The sequence below is a fragment of the Coregonus clupeaformis genome, chromosome 33 (assembly GCF_020615455.1).
Source record: "Coregonus clupeaformis isolate EN_2021a chromosome 33, ASM2061545v1, whole genome shotgun sequence".
NCBI classification, from domain to species: Eukaryota; Metazoa; Chordata; class Actinopteri; order Salmoniformes; family Salmonidae; genus Coregonus; species Coregonus clupeaformis.
The window spans coordinates 40,271,889-40,296,629 of record NC_059224.1 but is presented as its reverse complement, the minus strand read 5'-3'; the positions used below and the strand labels follow the sequence as shown (position 1 = coordinate 40,296,629).

The window sequence follows — 24,741 nt, the reverse complement described above, 5'->3', positions numbered from 1 at the left end:
AACAGGGATGAAAAGAAAGGCGGAGAAAGACGGAGATAATGAGACAAACGTAAGTCTCCCGAAAGCTAAGACGAGGAAATATGACGAAGCGTATGTAGCGCTTGGCTTCACTGTGACTACCACGGTGGGAGACGAGGAAAGACCGTTATGTTTACTGTGTCTAAAAATTTTGGCAGCGGACAGCATGAAGCCAAATAAATTAAGGCGTTACTTAAAGACATTACACCCCAATCACGCTGATAAGCCGCTTGAGTTTTTTCAGCGAAAACGTGCCGAATATTGCCAACAATCGTCCCGCTTTGTGAATGCTACTTCAGTAAACCAGCGAGCACTGTTAGCATCATATAAGGTGGCGTACCAAATTGCTCAGTGCAAAAAAAAACACACCATAGCAGAGGAGCTGATACTGCCTGCAGCATTAGACAGGTCTCTGTCATGCTGGATGACGCAAGTGCTGCAAAAATAAAAACTATCCCTCTGTCCAATGACACTGTCGCCAGACGTATAAATGACATTGCTAACGATCTTAAAGAACAGCTGGTAGATAAACTCAAAGAGAAACGTTTTGCCTTACAGTTCGATGAAGCAACTGACAGCAACAAAGACTGTTTGTTTATCGCTTATGTACGTTTTGACATGACAAACTCCCTGTGTGAGGATCTACTTTTTTGTAAATATGTCAGAGACAGAGCCACAGCTGAAGAGCTATTCAAAATGCTGGACTGCATCCTGACTGAGAATGGGCTAAAGTGGGAGAACTGCATTGGTGTTTGCAGTGATGGTGCACAGACCATGGCAGGGATGAGAAAAGGACTTCGGGCACTCATCAAGAATGCCTCACCTAATGCTGAGTGGACACACTGTGTTATACACAGAGAAGCACTGGCATCAAGGCACCTTTCCTCTGAATTAAGTGAGGTTATGACTGACATTGTAGGTGTAGTCAATTTTATAAAGACCAGACTACTAAAAACAAGAGTCTTCTCTGCTATCTGTGAGGAGATGGGAGCTGACTATCAAGCTGTGCTGTTTCACAGTGAAGCAAGGTGGCTGTCACGAGGAAAAGTCTTGTCCCGAGTTTTTGAGCTCAGAGAGCAGATAAGAATGTTTTCGGAGCAGGAGCACAAGTATGACCTCGCAGAACATTTTTGTGATGAGAACTTCCTGGCAAAACTGGCCTACCTGAGTGACATATTTGGAAAGCTAAATGAACTAAATCTACAGCTTCAAGGGAAAGATAAACACCTCCCTCAGGTCACAGACAAGATCAGCTCTTTCACTCGAAAGCTTGCAATGTGGGGCAGGTGACTTGATGAAGGAAATACTGATTCATTTGAGAACCTGCATGAATTTGTTGACACTACTGACTATGATGCCACCTCAGTGATTCCATATATTAAGGAGCATATTTCATCACTGATGGGATTCTTTAAAAAGTACTTCCCTGAAAACAGTTCCCAATATGACTGGGTGAGAGATCCATTCAATGCACCAGCTCCAACTGGTTTCAGCTCTGCAGAGGAGGACCAGTTCATTGATATGACATCTGACTCCACATTGAGACTGAGGTTCACATCACAGACACTGAGTGAATTCTGGCTGAGTGTAGAGAGGCATTATCCACTCTTAGGGCAGAGGGCCATGGGCATTCTTCTTCCTTTTGCAACATCTTATCTTTGTGAGACTGGCTTCTCTGCTGTTGCTGCACTGAAGACCAAGTACAGGTCCCAGCTAAACATTGAGCAGGAGCTGAGAGTTGCAGTATCATGCTTCAAACCCCACTTCGAAAAGCTGTGCACTGCAAAACGTGCTCATTGTAGCCATTAATCCTGACTTCCTCATTTTTATAAAAAAAAATCAGCACATTGTTTTATTCATTTTTGTTTTATAGGTCAAAGTGTTTCATATATTGTGCTCCTGAGTTAATGTTGCTGATCAATTTGAATTTATTATTATTTATTGATTATATTTTATTTAATTTTTCAGTATCAAATGGTCAAAAAATGTTTACAGTTTAAATAAGGATTGCATTTTTTTTAAAATTTCAGGCAAATTGATGCACTTTAAGTCTTTTCTGTTACAGACTAAAAAACAATGTTAATAAAGTTATTCTTTGTTGTAAGTTGATCTATATTTCTTTCTTTTTTTGTTTTCTTTAATGTTAATAAGGATACAATGTTATGCAGAGGTGTACTTATAACTATTTCATAGAAAAATGATACTATTTACAGTCGCGGCGGAGAGTTGGGTGGCGCGAAATGTTTACTTCTTCCTGGGGGGGGGCGTGACAGAAAATAATTGAGAAGCACTGGTCTAGACTAACAGCTGGCCCCCATAGAGCATTATCAGAGCAATGTTTAATGCCTGGCGTTCGAAACTACTTTACTGCATATACTTCTCATCTAAACCAGGGCTGACTCAGGCTCAGTCAGGGCCAGATTGGGAGGTCCCTTGGCTTCCAGGAAACAAGGCTATAATGATAAGAGCAAAAATGAGAGAAACATTTCAGACATTCTTGTCTGTCGTTTTCGTGAGGTTGCTAGCCTGTCTGCCTGTCAGTCTGTCTGTCAGTTTGTCCACCCCGTTTTCAGATTTGTTCCTTTTCTTTGTTTGCTTCCGTTGTGGCTGTCCTCCTTTAAACCCTTGTCACTCTTCCTGTTTCGCCCCTTACTTTATCCCTTTTCCTCTCTCCTCTCTGATATGCCACTGCTCTGTTTAGGGCCTAGATATAACTTTTTGGTCCACCAGCCACTGTAGCAGGTATATTATTATTTATTATAATAACAATTACCAGCCCAAATATGTTTTCGCCATAATTACATAAATGTTTTATAAAAACTGATGACCATGCTTTGCAATGTTTCTATAACAAGAAATGTATTAGTAAGAAGTACAATGCATTTGGAAAGTATTCAGACGTTACAGCCTTATTCTAAAATTCAGACCCTTTTACTCAGTACTTTGTACACCTTTGGCAGCGATTACAGCCTCGAGTCTTGTTGGGAATGATGCTTCAAGCTTGGCACACCTGTATTTGGGAAATTTCTCCCATTCTTCTCTGCAGATCCTCTCAAGCTCTGTTAGGTTGGATGGGGAGCTTTGCTGAACAGCTATTTTCAGGTCTCTCCAGAGATGTTCGATGGGGTTCAAGTCCGGCCTCTGGCTGGAGCACTCAAGGACAGACTTGTCCTGAAGCAACTCCTGCGTCATTTTGTCCGTGTGCTCAGGGTCGTTGTCTGTTGGAAGGTGAACTCTAGGAAGAGTCTTGGTGGTTCCAAACTTCTTCCATTTAAGAATGATGGAGGCTACTGTATTCATGGGGACAGGGGTGTGCCTTTCCATATCTTGTCGAATCAATTGAATTTATCACAGTTGGACTCCAATGAAGTTGTAGAAACATCTCAAGGATAATGAATGGAAACAGGATGCACCTGAGCTCAATTTCGAGTGTCATAGCAAAGGGTCTGAATAATTATGTATTTTTTCTAAAAACTTGTATTCACTTTGTCGTCATGGGGTAATGTGTGTAGATTAAGGACATTTTATTTATTTAGTCAATTTTAGAATAAGGCTGTAATGTAACAAAATGTGGAAAAGGGGAAGGGGTCTGAATACTTTCAGAATGCACATATGTGGTATATTGCTCAATTTCATTATTTTTTTTTAAACCTGTGTCTTTTAACGTCCTCTGTAGCTCAATTGGTAGAGCATGGCGCTTGTAACGCCAGGGTAGTGGGTTCGATCCCCGGGATCACCCATACGTAAAAATGTATGCGCACATGACTGTAAGTCGCTTTGGATAAAAGCGTCTGCTAAATGGCATATTATATTATTATTATTATTATTATTATTATTATTATTATTTAACCAAAATATCAGATGAGACAAATGTTCAGCTGCCCCTTTATGTGTGGGAGTTTACATTACATTTACATTTACGTCATTTAGCAGACGCTCTAATCCAGAGCGACTTACATTATTATTATTTTTCTAATACCCCCTGTGGGAATCGAACCCACAACCCTGGCGTTGCAAACGCCATGCTCTATCAACTGAGCTACATCCCTGCCGGCCATTCCCTCCCCTACCCTGGACGACGCTGGGCCAATACAGTGGTAACGTGCCACTTGAGTCCTGTCAAGTTTGTCTGTGTGTGAGATTTTGAATCTGACTACTGACTGGTAGTAGACTCATTCGCTAGCAGTTAAAGCAAACTCCAATTAACATTGAAAAACATCAGAGCTTGTGAAAAATAAATAAAAATATATTCTAATCAAATCTCGTTTGATTTGTCACATACACGTGTTTAGCAGATGTTATTGCGGGTGTAGCGGAATGCTTGTGTGCACACAGTGTGCACAGCTCCCCAGCCAGGCAGTGTTGTTGCGCGAGGTGGGATATAGGATTTATATTTCTTTGTGCGATTAGCAGCTATGAAACAAAACAGCTGAAATTCTTTGAAAATCGATTGTAGAGCCCTGCAAATTGACCACCTGCCAACGTGGCTGGTGAAATAGACATTCTTAACCTCCAATACCAAAATCTACCTGCGTTTGGTGGGTGGCGGTTAAATTTTTTATGCCCTGGCTCTGTTTACATTCCTAATTTACACCTCCTCACCTTCCGTTCTTCACCACCCTCCCCTCTCCCTTCGGTCCCCCCAACTCCCCTCTCCCCTGTGACGTACTCCTCTTAAAGGTCCAGTGCAGTAAAACATGTGTTTTTCCTATGTTTTATATGTATTTCCACACTGTGATTGGAAAAAATACTGTGAAATTGTGAAAATGATATGATAATGCCCTTTTAGTTTAAGTGCTGTTTGAAAAGTGGATGGCGTTTTGGCCTGCCTGGTGTCATCACCAGGCATTTAATTAGTTAATAGACCAATAAGAAAGAGCGTTCCAAACCTCTGCCAAAAACAGTTCGTTTTCGGTTTTCACCTCCCTACTCAGACCACTCCCAGACATTTCTCTCTCACTTTCTCTCTTTCACGTTTTTTGTTTATTTGCCATTTCTGATTTTAAAAACCATGCTCATTACATCTCTCATGATCAAAAACACAATGGAAACAAAACTCTCTCGCTTCCTCCCCCCAGGTGAAGCAGCTGGGCTGCGCGCGCGGCAGCGGAAGCAGCAGCCCAGAGTTGCTTCAGGAGCTGTCCAAGGTGAAGTCGGAGCTGGACAAGAAGGTGCTGTTCTACGAAGAGGAGCTGGTGCGCCGCGAGGCCTCCCACACCAGCGAGCTCAAGGGCCTCCGGAAGGAGCTCCACGACTCGGAGGGTCAGCAGTTCTCCCTTCACAAACAGCTGCTCGTGCTCAAGGACAAGCTGGAGAAAGCCAAGAAAGAGAGGTGGGTTTAGGATAGGGTAGGTTTAGCTAGTACAGGTTCCAATAGGATAGGCTTTGTCAAGAGTGAGAGGTGGGTTAGGCTAGCATCCACTATATGGCTGAAGTAAAAATGGAATAGCTTCCTTTTAATGGAATACTTGAGGTATGATGTCAGGGATGAGTACATTTTCAGATTAGGGGGTGCGTTCCTTCTGACAATTGTCCAAACACTTATGTTTCTACATTAAAGTGGCAATCTGTGATTGCTACATACATTTTTGGGTTTTCTAAATTAATTATATATACCCATTTGATTCTTGGAGAATATAATGTATAAATGCCTCATGAGCTTAGTTCAACTGTCGTACCCCATCAGAACCCAAAATATAAACTTGTTTTACTCCATTGTTTGTAAACAACGTAATTGTAAACAAACACTATGAATTTGAGAGTGGCTACATTTCTCCTGCCCCATCCCAAAACTGTTTACCCAAGAGGTGACCGCTTTGTTATTTGTTTGACCTGTAGACTTGTGTACTTGAGATCTCATTCTGTGCGTGTGTGTGCAGGCAAACCGAGATGGACGAGGCAGTGGGCGCTCTGAAGGACAAGTACGAGCGTGAGCGCAGCATGCTGACCGAGGACAACTGCAAACTGACCGCAGAGACCGACCGGGTAAGGACCACACATAGGTACAGAGGTACACATTGTGGGAAAGAGGTGTTGTGAATGGACAATTACCCTGACACTCTGTCTCTCTCTCTCTCTCGCTAACTCTCTCTTCTTCTCCCCCCTCTCTCTACCTCTTTCCCTCTCTCTCCATTCCTGTCACTCTCTTTCGCTCCCTCCGCCCTCTCCATCTCCCGCTTTCTCTCCCCCCTCCCTATCTCCCTCTCGCTCTCTCTCTCTCTCTCTCTCTCTCTCACCCCCTTTCTGTGGTCCTCTGTAGCTCAATTGGTAGAGCACGGCGCTTGTAACGCCAGGGTAATGGGTTCGATCCCCGGGACCACCCATACGTAAAAATGTATGCACACATGACTGTAAGTCGCTTTGGATAAAAGCGTCTGCTAAATGGCATATTATTATTTATTATTATTATTTCTCTCTCACCCCCTCTGTCTCTCTCTCAGATGTGTACGTTTGTGGACAAGCTGACCGATCAGAACCGTCAGCTGGAGGACGAGCTGCAGGACCTGGCCTCTAAAAAGGAGAGTGTGGCTCACTGGGAGGCCCAAATAGCTGAGATCATCCAGTGGTGAGTGGACAGGCAGCTGTACAGGGCCGTGAACTTGTCCAATAGGATAGCAAATGTTCCTTTTCTGTTTTAAAATGCTTTGCCATGGTGTGCCCTAATGAATATAAGCCTTAGTAAACCCTGTGTAAGGCCTGTATAGATGCTTCAGAAACCTTTCCTAAGCTGCTGATGTGTCTGTTTGACCCCATAGGGTGAGTGATGAGAAGGACGCCCGCGGCTACCTGCAGGCCTTGGCCTCCAAGATGACAGAGGAGCTGGAGTCACTCCGCAGCTCCAGCCTGGGCTCCAGACCCCTGGTACGATAGATACCAGAGAGCAACTTAGACAAGCTGTGTAGTGTGTAGGCTACACTCCATCTACTCATTTTACCCTGTCATTACTGCTGTGCTGCAGTATCTGCTCACACTAGTAAAAAGTTGCGCGTCCAGTAAGTAAAAACCTACAGTTTTTCCGATGCCCCATTGTAGCTTCCCAGTGAAAGTTTGGCCGGAATGACTCATAGGAGCAGGAGGAGCCTATCTCCTGTTTCTGGAGCGTGAGGCAGCTTAATGTACAAGTACACCCCCTGGACAGAACGGTAATCTATCGCAGGGCCTTCCTTACCTCCAATCTATCTCCTTAATGCTGAGTGCCAAGCAGAGACAAATCGGGTCCTATTTTTATAGTCTTTGGTATCGAACTCCCAACCTTCCAATCTCAGGGCGAACATTCTAAACACAAGGCCACTGAGTTGGCCCCATAGGGCTCTGGTCAAAAGTCGTGCACTATGTATGGAATATGGTGCTTATGGAGTAAGTTTGACTTACTGTAGTAGATGGTCCATAGGGCTCTGGTCAAAAGTACAGAACTATGTAGGGAATAGGGTGCCATTTGGGATGCAAGCATTGACTTACTGTAGTAGATGGCTCAAGCAATCAAAAAAGAAGGTAAATGGTAAAAAAGCATTGAACTCCTCAATGGTAGAGAAACCATTTGGTTTTAAAACATTTGATTTAGAATCTGGAAAAAATCACCATACATCGTCCCTGGCCCTTAGTCAGACAACTATCCCTTTAGCCCACTTCTTTATTACATACTGATCATTGGACCATAAAACCGTCCCCTCTCCTCTCTTTCGCAAACTTGTGTTGGTGTACTCTGCTGAAGTGTTGGAAGTGTGTGTGGAGTGCGTTGCGTTGAGTGCTCTACTGTTTTAACCTGCCGCCCCCAGCAAGGCTCAGGAGTGGCTTCTCCTCCCCTGAAGCCCTTTCCTTCGGCTGGGGAGGAAAAGCTGGTGAGTGCGTCTGTCAATCAAACCCAGCCTCCAATAACTGCGGATGTGACGCTCCACCATAGGCGGGGCAGAGGGCTGCTCTCATGCCGATAGGGTCACTCGTCTGTCACTCATATGGCCTAGTTTGTTCCGATTTGATTTTTGTGTGAATAATGACCTGGAATAGCCAGCGTGATCTGAATTCTGACATGATATTTCAGGCACGTTTGAAGGGGGGTTGACGTTCCCAGCTAGGAGTATTTAAAAAGACTGCCACTACTTTCAAGCATTCGGAGACCTAGAAAGCCACATTTGAATTCAGAGTGAAAATTATCTGAGGAGTTTGAGGGGGCCATATCTGTTTCAGACGAGACTGATACTGCAAGATGCTTCTCATTGCTTCTAAGAACCCAGAAACACATTTTAGTAGAGGGTGTAAGTAGAAGTTGCCCCTAACATCTGATATAGGGTCACATATTCTTCCATCACCCTAATGGGTAAATTTAGGATTGGGGGTAGGGGTTAATCTGGTCCTAGATCTGCGGTTAGGGGCAGAATATGTACCTTGAGCACATTTAGGATGAGGTTTGTTTGTGTAGCAGCATAAATATGGGACTTCAGAAATTATTCATACCCCTTGACCTTTTCCAAATTTTGTTGTGTTACAGCCTGAATTTAAAATGGATTAAATGTAGATGTTTGTCACTGGCCTACACACAATACCTCATAATGTCAAAGTGGAATTATGTTTTTTTGAAATGTTTACAAATTATACTAAACAAAAATATAAACGCAACAATTTCAAAGATTTTACTGAGTTACAGTTCATATAAGGAAACCAGTCAATTGAAATAAATAAATTAGGCCCTAATCTATGGATTTCACATGACTGGGAATACAGATATGCATCTGTTGGTCACAGATATCTTCAATAAATAAATTGTGCTGTACAAAATGTACACACAGTTTAATGTCCTGGACTGTGCTCCATATTGACGTTTGTAGTGTGTGAGTCATTGCGGTCAGTGGTTCACATACAGTATACAGCACTGTATGGATCCTGAAGGTAATATTGAGATTAGCATCCATCCTCCCTCTCTCTCCCCCCTGTAACATGAGGCTGGCTAGCTATTTCAATCAGAGACAGGCTGGGTTAGAGGATGTGATGCCTCATCATTTCCTGTCCCATCGGGCCGTGATGTCACACGATCCGCCAGCATCCAAGGAATGTCATCGCCGCTTCCTGAAAAGTCAATTTGACATCGGCAGCAGCTGAATGGCGCTCCCTCATTCACTCAATAAAAGACGTCCATCATGTATGGTGGGGTGGGGGGGTGGAAGTTATGAAATCTCAAATATGATTTTTGCACCTGCTGAATTGTGTTTGAGTTGGGCTGATATGGTTGTGTTTGAGGTTTATTATTGAACAGCTGTTTTCATTGAGGGCATTTTTTCTAGTATGATGGATTCTTACGTCTTACACACTCTATTGAATTACATATGGACTATTACATCACAGCTTGATTATAGACAGGAATCCAGTGATTCCTGGAAGACCAGTCACCAGACTTTCCATGGTAGAGAATAATGTGAATACAGGAGCAGATTCTGCACAAAGAGAAAGTGACCTTATTGGCCAGATGCTGAGTCACTCATCTCTGACAGGAATCAGTTGAGTGACTTAGTTAACCCATCATGGCCCATCAGGGAATCCAAACCACATTCCTGGTGTTGCCAGCGCTGTACTCTTAACCGCACTCCCTACTCAGAGCAAGTTAAATCAACCACACCCAATAATTGACCACTGATTAATGTAATCACATGAATCCCTGCTCCCCACCCTGAATTACAATATATGAATCATGCTCTCGTCCCCAGGACCCCCTGTGGAAGGTGCGTCGCAGCCAGAAGCTGGACATGTCGGCCCGTCTGGAGCTGCAGTCGGCCCTGGATGCCGAGATTCGGGCCAAGCAACTAGTCCAGGAGGAGCTCCGCAAGTTCAAGGCCGCCAACATCTCATTTGAAAGGTCAGCCCCGCCCTGGCGACCCCAACCGTCAATAAGAGAATGTGCTCAACTCTAAATCCTCTTCTGAAATGGCATAGGTTTTGGCTTCCACCATCCTCAGTGCGTGTGTGGTATGTGTGTGTGACGCCCCTGAATGGCAAGGAAGGCACACCCATACAATGTTGCAGCTTTGTTTTGTTACAATATTAGTTTAATTTTTACAGATACACAATATAAAGCATTCTATTTAGAATATGAAGTTCTTATATATTTTGTTTGAAAAATAATAAGAATTTCGACATACCTTAACCCTGATCCTAACTCCACATACAGTGGGGAAAAAAAGTATTTAGTCAGCCACCAATTGTGCAAGTTCTCCCACTTAAAAAGATGAGAGAGGCCTGTAATTTTCATCATAGGTACACGTCAACTATGACAGACAAAATGAGGAAAAAAAATCCAGAAAATCACATTGTAGGATTTTTAATGAATTTATTTGCAAATTATGGTGGAAAATAAGTATTTGGTCAATAACAAAAGTTTCTCAATACTTTGTTATATACCCTTTGTTGGCAATGACACAGGTCAAACGTTTTCTGTAAGTCTTCACAAGGTTTTCACACACTGTTGCTGGTATTTTGGCCCATTCCTCCATGCAGATCTCAGTGATGTTTTGGGGCTGTCGCTGGGCAACACGGACTTTCAACTCCCTCCAAAGATTTTATATGGGGTTGAGATCTGGAGACTGGCTAGGCCACTCCAGGACCTTGAAATGGTTCTTACGAAGCCACTCCTTCATTGCCGGGCGGTGTGTTTGGGATCATTGTCATGCTGAAAGACCCAGCCACGTTTCATCTTCAATGCCCTTGCTGGTGGAAGGAGGTTTTCACTCAAAATCTCACGATACATGGCCCCATTCATTCTTTCCTTTACACGGATCAGTCGTCCTGGTCCCTTTGCAGAAAAACAGCCACAAAGCATTATGTTTCCACCCCCATGCTTTACAGTAGGTATGGTGTTCTTTGGATGCAACTCAGCATTCTTTGTCCTCCAAACACGACGAGTTGAGTTTTTACCAAAAAGTTATATTTTGGTTTCATCTGACCATATGACATTCTCCCAATCCTCTTCTGGATCATCCAAATGCACTCTAGCAAACTTCAGACGGGCCTGGACATGTACTGGCTTAAGCAGGGGACACGTCTGCACTGCAGGATTTGAGTCCCTGGCAGCGTAGTGTGTTACTGATGGTATGCTTTGTTACTTTGGTCCCAGCTCTCTGCAGGTCATTCACTAGGTCCTCCCGTGTGGTTCTGGGATTTTTGCTCACCGTTCTTGTGATCATTTTGACCCCACGGGGTGAGATCTTGCGTGGAGCCCCAGATCGAGGGAGATTATCAGTGGTCTTGTATGTCTTCCATTTCCTAATAATTGCTCCCACAGTTGATTTCTTCAAACCAAGCTGCTTACCTATTGCAGATTCAGTCTTCCCAGCCTGGTGCAGGTCTACAATTTTGTTTCTGGTGTCCTTTGACAGCTCTTTGGTCTTGGCCATAGTGGAGTTTGGAGTGTGACTGTTTGAGGTTGTGCACAGGTGTCTTTTATACTGATAACAAGTTCAAACAGGTGCCATTAATACAGGTAACGAGTGGAGGACAGAGGAGCCTCTTAAAGAAGAAGTTACAGGTCTGTGAGAGCCAGAAATCTTGCTTGTTTGTAGGTGACCAAATACTTATTTTCCACCATAATTTGCAAATAAATTCATTAAAAATCCTACAATGTGATTTTCTGGATTTTTTTTCCTCAATTTGTCTGTCATAGTTGACGTGACAGGCCTCTCTCATCTTTTTAAGTGGGAGAACTTGCACAATTGGTGGCTGACTAAATACTTTTTTCCCCCACTGTACCTACACCACACACACACACACACACTCACATACATACACCTACACACAAGCATCCACATTCACCACCCCACACAGTTGGAGACACATGTATCTTCTCAAGGGTCAAACGTGAAAGAGCTAGTGCAAGGTAGCTAGCTAGCTACACGCTGATCTATGTGAAGGTGTAGTTTTATTTTAATTACGTAAGCATGACTGATATGGCTTTCAAATGTGAAAGATGTAAGAGGATGATGCGTTACCCACTTTTCTCTCTCTCTCTCTCTCTCTCTCTCTCTCTCTCTCTCTCTCTCTCTCTCTCTCTCTCTCTCTCTCTCTCTCTCTCTCTCTCTCTCTCTCTCTCTCTCTCTCTCTCTCTCTCTCTCTCTCTCTCTCTCTCTCTCTCTCTCTCTCTCTCTCTCTCTCTCTCTCTCTCTCTTCCTCTCTCTCTCTCTCTCTCTCTCTCTCTCTCTCTCTCTCTCTCTCTCTCTCTCTCTCTCCTCTCTCTCTCCTCTCTCTCCTCTCTCTCCTCTCTCTCCTCTCTCTCCTCTCTCCCTCTCTCTCCTCTCTCTCTCTCTCTCTCAGCAAACTGAAGGATTCCGAGTCCAGGAGCAGAGAGATGGCAGAGCAGCTGGAGAGCATGAAGAAGGACTTGGAGGAGAGCCGCTCCCGCTCTGACAAAGGTTGGCCAACCATGCTCTAACCCTGAACCAAACCTCTGGCCAACCATGCCTTAACCCTAAACTGTCCCTGGCATACAGTGCCTTCGGAAAGTATTCAGACCCCTTGACTTTTTCCACATTTTGTTAGGTTACAGCCTTATTCTAAAATTGCTGAGGATGTTTATTTATTTAATAAATTTTAGAGTAAGGCTATAACTTAACAAAATGTGGAAAAAGTCAAGGGGTCTGAATTCTTTCCGAAGGCACTGTATGTCTACACAAATACATTGCCATCAAAAAGTATTCATACCCCTTGACTTATTCAACATTTTGATGTGTTACAGCCTGAATTCAAAATGTATTAAATAAAAAAAATTCTCACCCATCTACACACAATACCCCATAATGAAAAAGTGAAAACATGTTTGAATTTTTTTTAGCAAATGTATTGAAAATGAAATGCAGAAATATCTAATTTACATAAATATTCACACCCCTGAGTCAATACTTTGTAGATGCACCTTTGGCAGCAATTACAGCTGTGAGTCTTTCTGGGTAAGTCTCTCAAAGCTTTCCACACCTGGATTGTGCAACATTTGACCATTATACTTTTCAAAATTCTTCAAGGTCTGTCACATTGGTTGTTGATCATTGCTAGACAACCATTTTCAGGTCTTACATAGATTTTCAAGAAGATTTAAGTCAAAACTGTAACTTGGCTACTCAGGAACATTCACTGTCTTCTTGGTAAGCAACTCCAGTGCAGATTTGGCCTTGTGTTTTAGGTTATTATCCTGCTGAAAGGTGAATTAATCTCCCAGTGTCTGGTGGAAAGCAAACTGAACCAGGTTTTCCTTGAGGATTTTGCCTGTGCTTAGCTCCATTCCATTGATTTTTTTTATCTTGAAAAACTCCCCAGTCCTTAACGATTACAAGCATACCCATAACATAATGCAGCCACCACTACGCTTGATCTATATGGAGAGTGGTACTCAGTAATGTGTTGTATTGGATTTGCTACATACATTTGGTATTCAGGACAAAAAGTGAATTACTTTGCCACATTTTTTGCAGTATTACTTTAGGAATGCATGTTTTGGAATAATTATGTACATGCTTCCTTCGTTTCACTCTGTCAATTAGGTTAGTATTGTGGATTAACTACAATGTTGTTAATCCATCCTAATTTTTTTCCTATCACAGCCATTAATCTCTGTAACTGTTTTAAGCAAATGTCTACTCATGAATTTATTTAGGCGTGCCATAACAAAAGGGTTATTGTGTGTAGGGCAGTGGAAAAAAAATTCTCTATTTAATAGATTTTAAATTCAGGCTGTAAAACAGCAAATTGTGGAAAAAGTCAAGGGGTGTGAATACATTCTGAAGGCACTGTAGGTTGTTAAATTCTCTTAATCTGGATTAATATAACCAGTATTTAGTATACTATACCTCATACAAATGTATGATTGTAGTTGGTCTTAAAGTTTTAGAATAATGTTTGTTTGGTTTTATTTGCTCATTGGGGATACACATGCATCCATAACTTCTAAGGATTACCTCTCAGATAGAAACAGAACATTACATTTCTTTCTCTAGTAATGTCAGTTACATGTTTCTCTTCAACTGTGCAAATATGAACAGTATTCCTCTCTAGAATCGTGTAAATGCAGGCTATGAACATAAAAGCTGACTGTCCTTCTCTTCTAAACACAGGGATGAAACTGCCTGATTTCCAGGACTCCATTTTCGAGTACTTCAATACCTCTCCCCTGGCCCACGACCTGACGTTCAGAGTGAGTGTCTCTCTGCATGTCTCTCTCTCCCCGTCACATCAGTAACAAACCTTAACAGCCACTGTCTCACCGCCTCTGTGTGTATCAGTGGTGGCAGGCCGGTGGGAGTTGATAAAGATATTTCAAAGGGTGGGGGACTTGGCACACCAACATAAACAGACACGCACAGAGACAGACAGACTGGCTGGCGCTGTTGTCACACTCACATTGTCAAACAGTGATGAACACGCACACACACATTTACACACACACGCACACACACTAAAATCCTTAGATGCAGAGATTGAGACACACACACACAGTTCAAATGTGAGAGTGCCAAGCTCTGGAGTTCATATCGCCAGGCCCTCTGATGTGCTCAATCACCTCATCACCCCAAAGAACTTCAAAGGCGTGGAGGGGGTAAGCGAGCAGTATCATACTTCCTGACCCTCTCCCCACGGAATAAATCTGTGTTATGTTACCCATCAGCATATGGTAACCCGATGCAGCCACCACAGTTTGGACCGGATCCGCAGCTAATGGGCCAAAGTTATGAAAAGGGCTTAAGGCCACAAAGGGAGGAACTGCAACGGAGAGAGTAGAGGTACAAGAAAGCTGGCCGTGACCTGAACTTAATGAGAGAGAAGCTAGTTTGGTCTGTCAGCTTCTAACTGCTTCCCCTCACTTTCATCACCACAAGTGCATGTGGCTTTGCGGTCAAAAGATCGTAGTGCTCAACTCAACCGTGAACTAAGGTTTTTTTCACCGCCTGGCTCCCCCGAGGTTGTAAAAAAAGGGATTAGTCAGCATTGAAGTCACAACAGGTCAGCGTAAAGGCCCCAGAAAACCTGATTAAGTGTTTGTTCAGAGGAAACTTCTTGTGGTGAAGGGGCCATTTTGTCTCTGTTCCTTCAAGTCTCTTAGGGCCATTAATTGAAACAGGATAAACCATCGGCAGTGGTGGTCTAATTATGTTCTCGCAGTAAACCCTGGTAAATTACCTTGTCAACTCTGGCCCCCTTTGTGTTATTTTTTTTTGGTGCAAAATAACCCCCCGAAAAACCTGTGCTTTTAATTTTTTTGTCCCTCTCGTTTGTCACCCTTCCAAAAAAGGACTCGGTCTCTTCCTCGTCCGCGTCCGCGTCCTCTCTGCTAGCGTTTTGGGATGATGTAAGTTGGCTGCTCAGAGCTCCTTACCCCTTTTTCTCACAGTTAACCCCTAACCCGAGGGATTGTGCTGCCAGCATACAAAAAGGTTGGGAGGAAAGCATAGAGCTTTCTCCAGGTGTGTGTTGCCCTGTTTTTAGCAATTAGCCGTTAACCATTAGCATGCTAATATGGACGAAAGCTTCTTTAGCGTCTTGTCTCAAAAAGCGGTGTGCATGATACACTTATAGTTTGAACTTTTCCTAGTATTTCTATTGTTAATATTGTGAACAGGCTAGCTGCTACACGTTTAGTGGAATAAAATGACTTTGGTTAGCGCAGTTTTTGGCTAATGCTAATTTAGTTAGAAGGATGATAGTTATGCTAAAATTGACCTTTTCATAGCTGGTGGCACTCTCCTCCCCTAGTAAACCTCCCCCTAAACCTGCATAGCATATGTTGGGCGCTAAAAGGTTAGCGAGCTGCTCCTCTAGAATGTGCTTCCACATTAGCATCCCCACCATTAGCATTAACCGGCCCACTAACCGCTATTACCGCTAACGTCAGTCATAACTCCTTAGTTGTATAGCCAGTCACCTCACAAAACCCTGTTAGCCATTAGCATACTTGTTAGCTGCCTCTACAACTAACGGCGAGTCAAAACGAATTAACCCTACAGCGGCGCACTGAGAATATTAATGAGCAGGACCTTTTCAGTGTCTTTAGTCAATGAATGAGTGGGAGGATATATAACCTGCCCTTAATTTTACTTTAATTAAAAAGTGATTAGCATTGGATACCTCCATGATTTCTCCTAATCTTGCCAAACTTTTTTTCAAAAGTAAAAACCTTATCTGTGACATTGTTAGGCTATAAGTGTTTGATGTAGACTACATAACGTTTGAGTTGATACAATCCATGGTTAAATTAATGTAAAGAAACATTTAAAAGAAAAAATATGTATACAGTGCATTCGGAAAGTATTCAGACCTTATTCTAAAATTGATTAAATTGTTTTTTTCCATCATCAATCTACACACAATACCCCATAATGGGTATAAGAACTCCCCAAATACAGGTGTGCCAAGCTTGTAGCATCATACCCAAGAAGACTCAAGGCTGTAATCGCTGCCAACGGTGCTTCAACAAAGTACTGAGTAAAGGGCCTGAATACTTATGCAAATGTGATATTTCCGTTTTATATTTTGAATAAATTAGCAAACATTTCTAAAAACCTGTTTTTGCTTTGTCATTATGGGGTATTGTGTGTAGATTGATGAGAAAAAAATAGTATTTAATCAATTTTAGAATAAGGCTGTAAGGTAACAAATTGTGGAAAAGGTTGACGGGTCTGAATACTTTCCGAATGTACTGTATATGGCAAGTACTGTGTGTCATTTAAATGTGTCATCTGTTAACTCATTGACCACGGTTATAATGTGATTATTGTGTATTGTCAGGCCAATATAATAGTTCCTTTTAAAATGTTTACTTGCTTTGCAAGAAGAACGATTTCCCTAATAATACTGTTTACATGGACACATCTGAAATCAGGCTACTGATGGGACTTTTGATAAATGGAGAAATGCCAATCAAAATAAACGTTCTACCACATTGACCATGTTATTTTTGCGAATACTATTTGACTCTGAGTTGGGACATATAATGTTTGTATGTGTAAACTATTTGTAAGATGCATACTTTCAGTTTTTCCAGACTCACTTCACTCGCGCATAAGAGGGAGGCTTGCGTTATCCGTTGCTGGCTCATGCACAGATCAAATACACAACTGGAACACCGATATAAGCTGTTTACATGTCCTAATAATTTGAAAGATTGCTCAGAAAACCAGGTGTTTTAATCGGTGTATGCTTACTTCGATTATGACTTTATGGCAATTAAGATAAGCAGAGTAAGGCGTTTACATGACAGTTTAATATCGAATTTTGTGTACTGAAGGTTTCTCACAGTATAGTAGACCATCAACATCAAAGTAGGGTATGATGACATGATTTCTGTATAATACAGTATACTGTTGTTATTAGGTTTTAGACAATACAGTGCCTTCAGAAAGTATTCACACCTCTCGATTTTTTTTCAAAATGTTGTTGTGTTACAGCCTGAATTAAAAATGGATTAAATTGAGATTTTGTGTCACTGGCCTACACACAATACCCCATGTCAACGTGGAATTATGTTTTTAGACATTTTTACACATTAATAAAAAATAGAAAGCCGAAATGACTCGAGTCAATAAGTATTCAACTATGGAACGCCGTTTGGGTCTTTGCGTGTCAAATAAGCTTTTAATTTGACACGTCAAATAATACATTTATATTATAGAATGTTGTGTGTGCTGAATTTGCATGTGCAAGCCAAGCGCTACCACTACGATCAGTAGCACTGTCAAAGCTGTACAAAAAACACACCGACCACCAACGATGTGTTAACAATAGCGCGTTGGTAATAATGCATTATTTGTTCGACCGAATGGGAAAACGTCTGTGTGAGCATTTGAAATAAGATCAGGATCAAAAATGTTTCCAAATATCTTTGATACAGATGTTATTTGCAACTTCTGGGGTAGCTAGCTAGCTTTAGCTTGGTAACGTTACCTAGCTAGCACCAATGCAACTAACGTTAGCCTAAAAACAATGACCAATAGAAACTGCAGTCATTTTCAATATTCTTAGCAATGATTTAGGAATCCATGTGAGTAAGTATTAGCTAGGTAGCCACTTGAAATTGAACTTCAGTTCATGAAAATAACTAGCTAGCCAGCTACTTAACCCTGTTGCCCAAAGCTAACGTTATAAGCAGCCAGTAAACTTCATTTGGCTGGTGAGGCTTGACCGGACAGGGTTATGTGTTGTGAAAATAGCCACAATAAGGATTAGCCACAATAGTGGAATTTGTGGTTTACCTTCAAAATAAAAGTACCTCTTTGAAAGTGACGCGGAAGGTTACAATTGGTGAAATCATGCAATATTTAGACTAGATAATGTTAAACAAGGTTGGAATGTGGAGCAATGAAATGGGGTATCAGTCTACTCGGTGACACCCACAGAACACTACTGTGAAGAGTTTATGCAAATATTAGCGTTGTAGCTCTTGTCGCGGGACTGTGACTGTGAAATCAAATCACATTTTATTTGCCACATGCGCCAAATACAACTGGTGTAGACCTTACAGTGAAATGCTTACTTACCATAACCAACAGCGCAGTTTTAAGAAAAGAAAAAGTGTTCAGTAAAAAATAGATTAATAAAAAATTGCAAATAATTAAAGAGCAGCAGTAAAATTAAATAACCTATCCAGTCAGCCTATTGTGCATATTGACATTCATATTGCACTGTACAGCCTTACCTAAGGATTGGGGATCAATTAAATGCGGTGTCAGTCTACTCAGTACCAAGAGCTTTTTCCCCAACGTCCTCCTCAGAGTTATCAGACTCCAAAACGCCCAGGTTGTATTGTTTTTCCTCTGGAATAGTGTACAATGTACACAAAGTAGGGTAACTGGTACAAAAATGTGACTGAATTCACAGTGGTTTCAGAGTCCTACAAAAAGAGCTACGACGCTAATGTTCTCTGGGTGTCGCTGAGTAGACTGATACCCCATGTCATTGATCCATATGTAAGGCTGTAGAGTTAAATAAATATGCCCCCAATGCAATTCTAAAGTCTAATACATCCAGTGTGATTTCAACAAATTTTGGTCAAATTAACTATTTTATTTTGTTGAATTTATAGAACAACAATCCAACCTTGTTTAGCATGATCCATGGCATAATTCCACTATTTGTATTCATTTGCATCACTGTCGTAGGTGGGTCCGACAACCATTAATCAAATAAGAACAGTTTTATAAATGAGGGGTATTTTAGATGATGACACCTAGCTAGATAGTTAGCTAGCTAGATAGTTAGCTAGCTAACTATAGCTACTGAAACAGATTATGTCGTTTTGCAATGTTTTTGGGGAAGAACATTGTTTGCATCCATCAGCTAACGTTAGCTAGCCTTTTTTATGACCAGCACTGTCCAGCGCTTGGGGAAGGGCAGGTGCGCGAGACAACTTTACCTGCATCATAGCATATGTATCGATGAGTCATTGTGACATATGACATACGAGTGATAGTGTAATCAATGTGTAATAACTACGTAGAAAATGTATGAACGTGTTAAATTGTTATGTGACGTGCAGTCATATTCAGATCCTGATTGGTCAACAAGCTTATTTGACACGTCAAATGGTGTTATTTGACGTGTATCTTTTTTGACACGCAAAGACCCAAATGGCGTTCCATTTTCAACCCCTTTGTAAATACGTTCAGGAGTAAAATGTTGCTTAATAGGTCACATAATACGTTGCATGGACTCACTCTGTGAGCAATAATAGTGTTTAACATGATTGTTGAATGACTACCTCATCTCTGTACACCATTAAATACAATGATATGTAAGGTCCCTCAGTCGAGCAGTGAATTTCAAACACAGATTCAACCACGAAGACCAGGGAGGTTTTCCAAAGCCTCGCAAAAGAGGGCACCTATTGGTAGTTGGGTAAAAATAAAAAAGCAGACATTGAATATCCCTTTGAGCATGGTGAAGTCATTAATTACGTTTTGGGTGGTCTATCAATACACCCAGTGACTATAAAGATACAGGCGTCCTTCCTAACTCAGTTGCCGGAGAGGAAGGAAACCGCTCAGTGATTTCACCCGATGGCCAATGGTGACTTTAAAACAGTTATTGAGTTTAATGGCTGTGATGGGAGAAAACTGAAGATGGATCCACAACAACATTGTAGTTACTCCATAATACCAACATAAATGACAGAGGGAAAAGGAAGCCTGTACAGAATAAAAAATATTCCAAAACATGCATCCTGTTTGCAATAAGCCACTAAAGTAAAACTGCAAAAAAAAATGTGGCAAAGAAATTAACTTTGTGTCCTGAATACAAAGCATTATGTTTGGGGCAAATCCAACACAACCCATCACTGTACCACTCTTTATATTTTCAAACATGGTGGTGGCTGCATCATGTTATGGGTATTCTTGTCATCGGCAAGGACTAGGGAGTGTTTTGGGAGAAAAAGTAACAGAATAGAGCTAAGCACAGGCACAATCCTAGAGGCAAACCTGGTTCAGTCTGCTTTGCAAAAGACACTGGGAGACAAATTCAGTTGCTTACCAAGACGACATTGAATTTTCCTGAGTGGCCTAGTTAAAGTTTTGACTTAAATCGGCTGGAAAATCTATGGCAAGACTTGAATAGGTATGTCTATCAATAATTAACAACCAACTTCACAGAGCTTGAAGAAATTTGTAAATAATAATGTGCAAATATTGTACCATCCAGGTGTGCAAAGCTCTTAGAGACTTACCCAGAAAGACTCACAGCTGTAATCACTGTCAAAGGTGATTGTAACATGTATTGACTCAGGGGTGTAAAAATACTTATGTAAATGAGATATTTCTGTATTTCATTTTCAATAAATTAGCAAACATTAAAAACATGTTTTCACTTTGTCATTATGGGGTATTGTGTGTGTGTATAGATGGGTGAGAAAAAAAGCAATTTGATCCATTTTTAATTCAGGCTGTAACACAACATAATGTGGAAAAAGTCAAGGGGTATATATACTTCCAGAAGGCATTGTACATGTTACAAGTGGGCTTATGTATTTTTGTTTTATTTACAAAACCTCATCAGCTCAATACATGTCCCTAATATGCCTTCGTGATGGTGAAATACTATTAGCATTGGCAGTTATTTGTGTGTGAGTTGGTGCAGGTGTTGTTGAGATGTGTTTCCTACCTCGGAAACTGACACTCATTTATCAAAACACTAGTTGGTACATGGGAAACGCAAGCATTTGAGGAGGGGAACACATCTTGACACAACACAGGCATTGAGACACTGGCATTTAGTACCACCCGCCCAGTACACAGACACACACACTCACTTGTCCTGTCATTCCTCCTCCAGAGCAGCTCTGTCAGCGAAATAGACGCCACACCCCAGAAGTCAGACGTCCCATCCTCATCAATCTCTGTGGCATCCGAGCAGGATGTGAGTGTCCTGTCTCTCTCACACACACACACACACACACACACTTCCGTCCCGTCGCACATCCCTCCCAGACATCCTTTCTCCAGACATTCCCTGTGTGTCATCCGAGTTCACCAGTCACCATTGTACAATTTAAGCTTTTACTGTGTGCTATTATTCACAATGCCTATTGATCATTTTAACAGGGTTTAGGTGCGTTTTAACTCAATGTCCAATCAATGAATTAAATTGTTCTCTAGAAGTAACATTTGACCTTAATCCTGATTGTTGGTCATTGAATGACTATCTTATCCCAGTAAAGCATAGTTCAGTTTCACAGTATAGAACCGGAGTCCTGTTTATTAGGGCATGCAATTTAAAGTGTTTTGCAATAAAAAAAACTAAAATAGGGTTTCTTATTGGGCAACTCAATATAGTCCGTCCCTGTTTCAGTAAATTATCTTACATTTGGTGCCTTATGAACACGACCCAGCTTTGTCCTTTCTCCAGTCTGACCTGCTGACCTGTGAACTTTGACCCCTCTCTCTCCCACAGAAGCCAGTCCACAAGCCCCCTGTTGCTGCCCCTGCCGCCCCCTCCCCTGTATATCAGACGTCGCTGCTGACCACACCAAAGGTACCGCCTGGCCACACACACACGCTGTCAGGTAGTCTGTAATGCTTGGCTATGTGTTCTGTGTTCTTATCTCTTTCTGTGTGTGTGTGTGTGCGCGTGCGCCCGCAGCCCAAAGCTCACCAGCTGAGCATCAAGACCTTCTCCAGCCCCACCCAGTGCACCCACTGCACCTCCCTGATGGTGGGCCTCATCCGCCAGGGCTACGCCTGCGAAGGTAAGTTTCATACACACAAACAACCACACTCTCAGCCGCCATTGTCGGTGAGTTGGGGGACTGAGGAAACTATGGGCGGCATTTTTCTCCGGCTAACACACTCACTTATGAGTAAACGGACTGTAACATTTTAAATATACGAGAGATCTGATACTGCAGCTCGCCATTGTACTGCATGTGTCCTTGTAAACTAATACTCTCTCTCTCTCCCCCTCCCTCTCTTCAGTGTGCTCCTTCATCTGCCACGTGTCCTGTAAGGACAACGCCCCCCTGGTGTGCCCCATCCCCCCCGAGCAGGCCAAGAGGCCGCTGGGCATCGACGTACAGAGGGGCATCGGCACCGCCTACAAGGGCTTCGTCAGGGTGAGCACCTAGTGACAGGTTATGACCATAGAAATAGAATGACTAGAATATGCATTCTGGCCGCCATGTTGTGTACCCATAAGTGTACAGTCAAAGGGGCTTTTCCCATTCGAGTCATTATAATTCTATGGTTAAGTCATGGTCTTGGCCCTGAAGCTTCAGAGCGTCGTGCGTAATTCAGTTTCAAGATAATTCACTAATACAATTTTTCAATGTTGTATCGGATGTAATTAATGTTAAGTTCATGTTTTAAGTATCCCTATATTTCTGTTATTACGGTACTCTCACTCTGTTATTAGTGCGCCTGCGCAGAAGTTTCCCTTGTTGTTGGACCAGGCCTGAGTGTAATGGCATCTATGTACCGTGGAGATACGGCGAAGTAAACGTTGTTAATCTGGAACCTAGTTGTTGTGTCATTTGGAGTTAACAATCAAAACATCTCAATTCTGTTCAGCTTAACAAGATAGGAAACTGTAACGTATATTGGAATTGAACAACAAAAACAGACCTCAATTGAAAGGTTGCTGCTCCTCTCTCTGTCAGATCCCCAAGCCCACCGGGGTGAAGAAGGGCTGGCAACGGGCGTACTCTGTGGTGTGTGACTGTAAGCTCTTCCTGTACGAGGTGCCTGAGGGCAAGTCCACCCAGCCGGGCGTGGTGGCCAGTCAGGTCCTGGACCTCAGGTAGGGGATCTGTGGGCGGGTGGGGTGGGGGCAGTGTAGATGTATGTGTTTGTAACACTATGTTATGTGTATGTCCACAGAGATGAGGAGTTTTCCGTCAGCTCCGTCCTGGCCTCAGACGTCATCCACGCCACCCGCAAAGACGTCCCCTGCATATTCAGGGTAAGCTTCGAGCTGCAGCATGAAAAATGATATGCATTGGGGAAAAAAAGTATTTAGTCAGCCACCAATTGTGCAAGTTCTCCCACTTAAAAAGATGAGAGAGGCCTGTAATTTTCATCATAGGTACATGTCAACTATGACAGACAAATTGAGAAAAAAAATCCAGAAAATCACATTGTAGGATTTTTAATGAATTTATTTGCAAATTATGGTGGAAAATAAGTATTTGGTCACATAAAAAACAAGCAAGATTTCTGGCTCTCACAGACCTGTAACTTCTTCTTTAAGAGGCTCCTCTGTCCTCCACTCGTTACCTGTATTAATGGCACCTGTTTGAACTTGTTATCAGTATAAAAGACACCTGTCCACAACCTCAAACAGTCACACTCCAAACTCCACTATGGCCAAGACCAAAGAGCTGTCAAAGGACACCAGAAACAAAATTGTAGACCTGCACCAGGCTGGGAAGACTGAATCTGCAATAGGTAAGCAGCTTGGTTTGAAGAAATCAACTGTGGGAGCAATTATTAGGAAATGGAAGACGTACAAGACCACTGATAATCTCCCTCGATCTGGGGCTCCACGCAAGATCTCACCCCGTGGGGTCAAAATGATCACAAGATCAAAAATCCCAGAACCACACGGGGGGACCTAGTGAATGACCTGCAGAGAGCTGGGACCAAAGTAACAAAGCCTACCATCAGTAACACACTACGCCGCCAGGGACTCAAATCCTGCAGTGCCAGACGTGTCCCCCTGCTTAAGCCAGTACATGTCCAGGCCCGTCTGAAGTTTGCTAGAGTGCATTTGGATGATCCAGAAGAGGATTGGGAGAATGTCATATGGTCAGATGAAACCAAAATATAACTTTTTGGTAAAAACTCAACTCGTCGTGTTTGGAGGACAAAGAATGCTGAGTTGCATCCAAAGAACACCATACATACTGTGAAGCATGGGGGTGGAAACATCATGCTTTGGGGCTGTTTTTCTGCAAAGGGACCAGGACGACTGATCCATGTAAAGGAAAGAATGAATGGGGCCATGTATCGTGAGATTTTGAGTGAAAACCTCCTTCCATCAGCAAGGGCATTGAAGATGAAACGTGGCTGGGTCTTTCAGCATGACAATGATCCCAAACACACCGCCCGGGCAACGAAGGAGTGGCTTCGTAAGAAGCATTTCAAGGTCCTGGAGTGGCCTAGCCAGTCTCCAGATCTCAACCCCATAGAAAATCTTTGGAGGGAGTTGAAAGTCTGTGTTGCCCAGCGACAGCCCCAAAACATCACTGCTCTAGAGGAGATCTGCATGGAGGAATGG

The 24,741-nt window shown here is 42.4% G+C and overlaps 1 protein-coding gene across 3 annotated transcripts in view; it reads left to right on the top strand.

Moving 5' to 3' along the window:
• Positions 1-24,741, top strand: part of LOC121549139 (serine/threonine-protein kinase MRCK beta-like) — a 184,721-nt gene that overhangs the window by 114,887 nt on the left and 45,093 nt on the right. For 2 of the 3 annotated variants that reach the window (XM_041861002.2, XM_045210289.1), the window contains exons 14-27: positions 5,097-5,350; positions 5,898-6,003; positions 6,459-6,583; positions 6,774-6,879; positions 9,714-9,862; positions 12,310-12,407; positions 14,100-14,179; positions 15,275-15,331; positions 21,304-21,387; positions 21,922-22,002; positions 22,111-22,216; positions 22,443-22,579; positions 23,123-23,262; positions 23,343-23,424. In XM_041861002.2, the coding sequence (XP_041716936.2) occupies positions 5,097-5,350; positions 5,898-6,003; positions 6,459-6,583; positions 6,774-6,879; positions 9,714-9,862; positions 12,310-12,407; positions 14,100-14,179; positions 15,275-15,331; positions 21,304-21,387; positions 21,922-22,002; positions 22,111-22,216; positions 22,443-22,579; positions 23,123-23,262; positions 23,343-23,424 (1,605 nt within the window). The remainder of the gene's footprint in view (positions 1-5,096; positions 5,351-5,897; positions 6,004-6,458; positions 6,584-6,773; positions 6,880-9,713; positions 9,863-12,309; positions 12,408-14,099; positions 14,180-15,274; positions 15,332-21,303; positions 21,388-21,921; positions 22,003-22,110; positions 22,217-22,442; positions 22,580-23,122; positions 23,263-23,342; positions 23,425-24,741) is intronic. The other variant, XM_045210288.1, reaches the window with a different exon arrangement.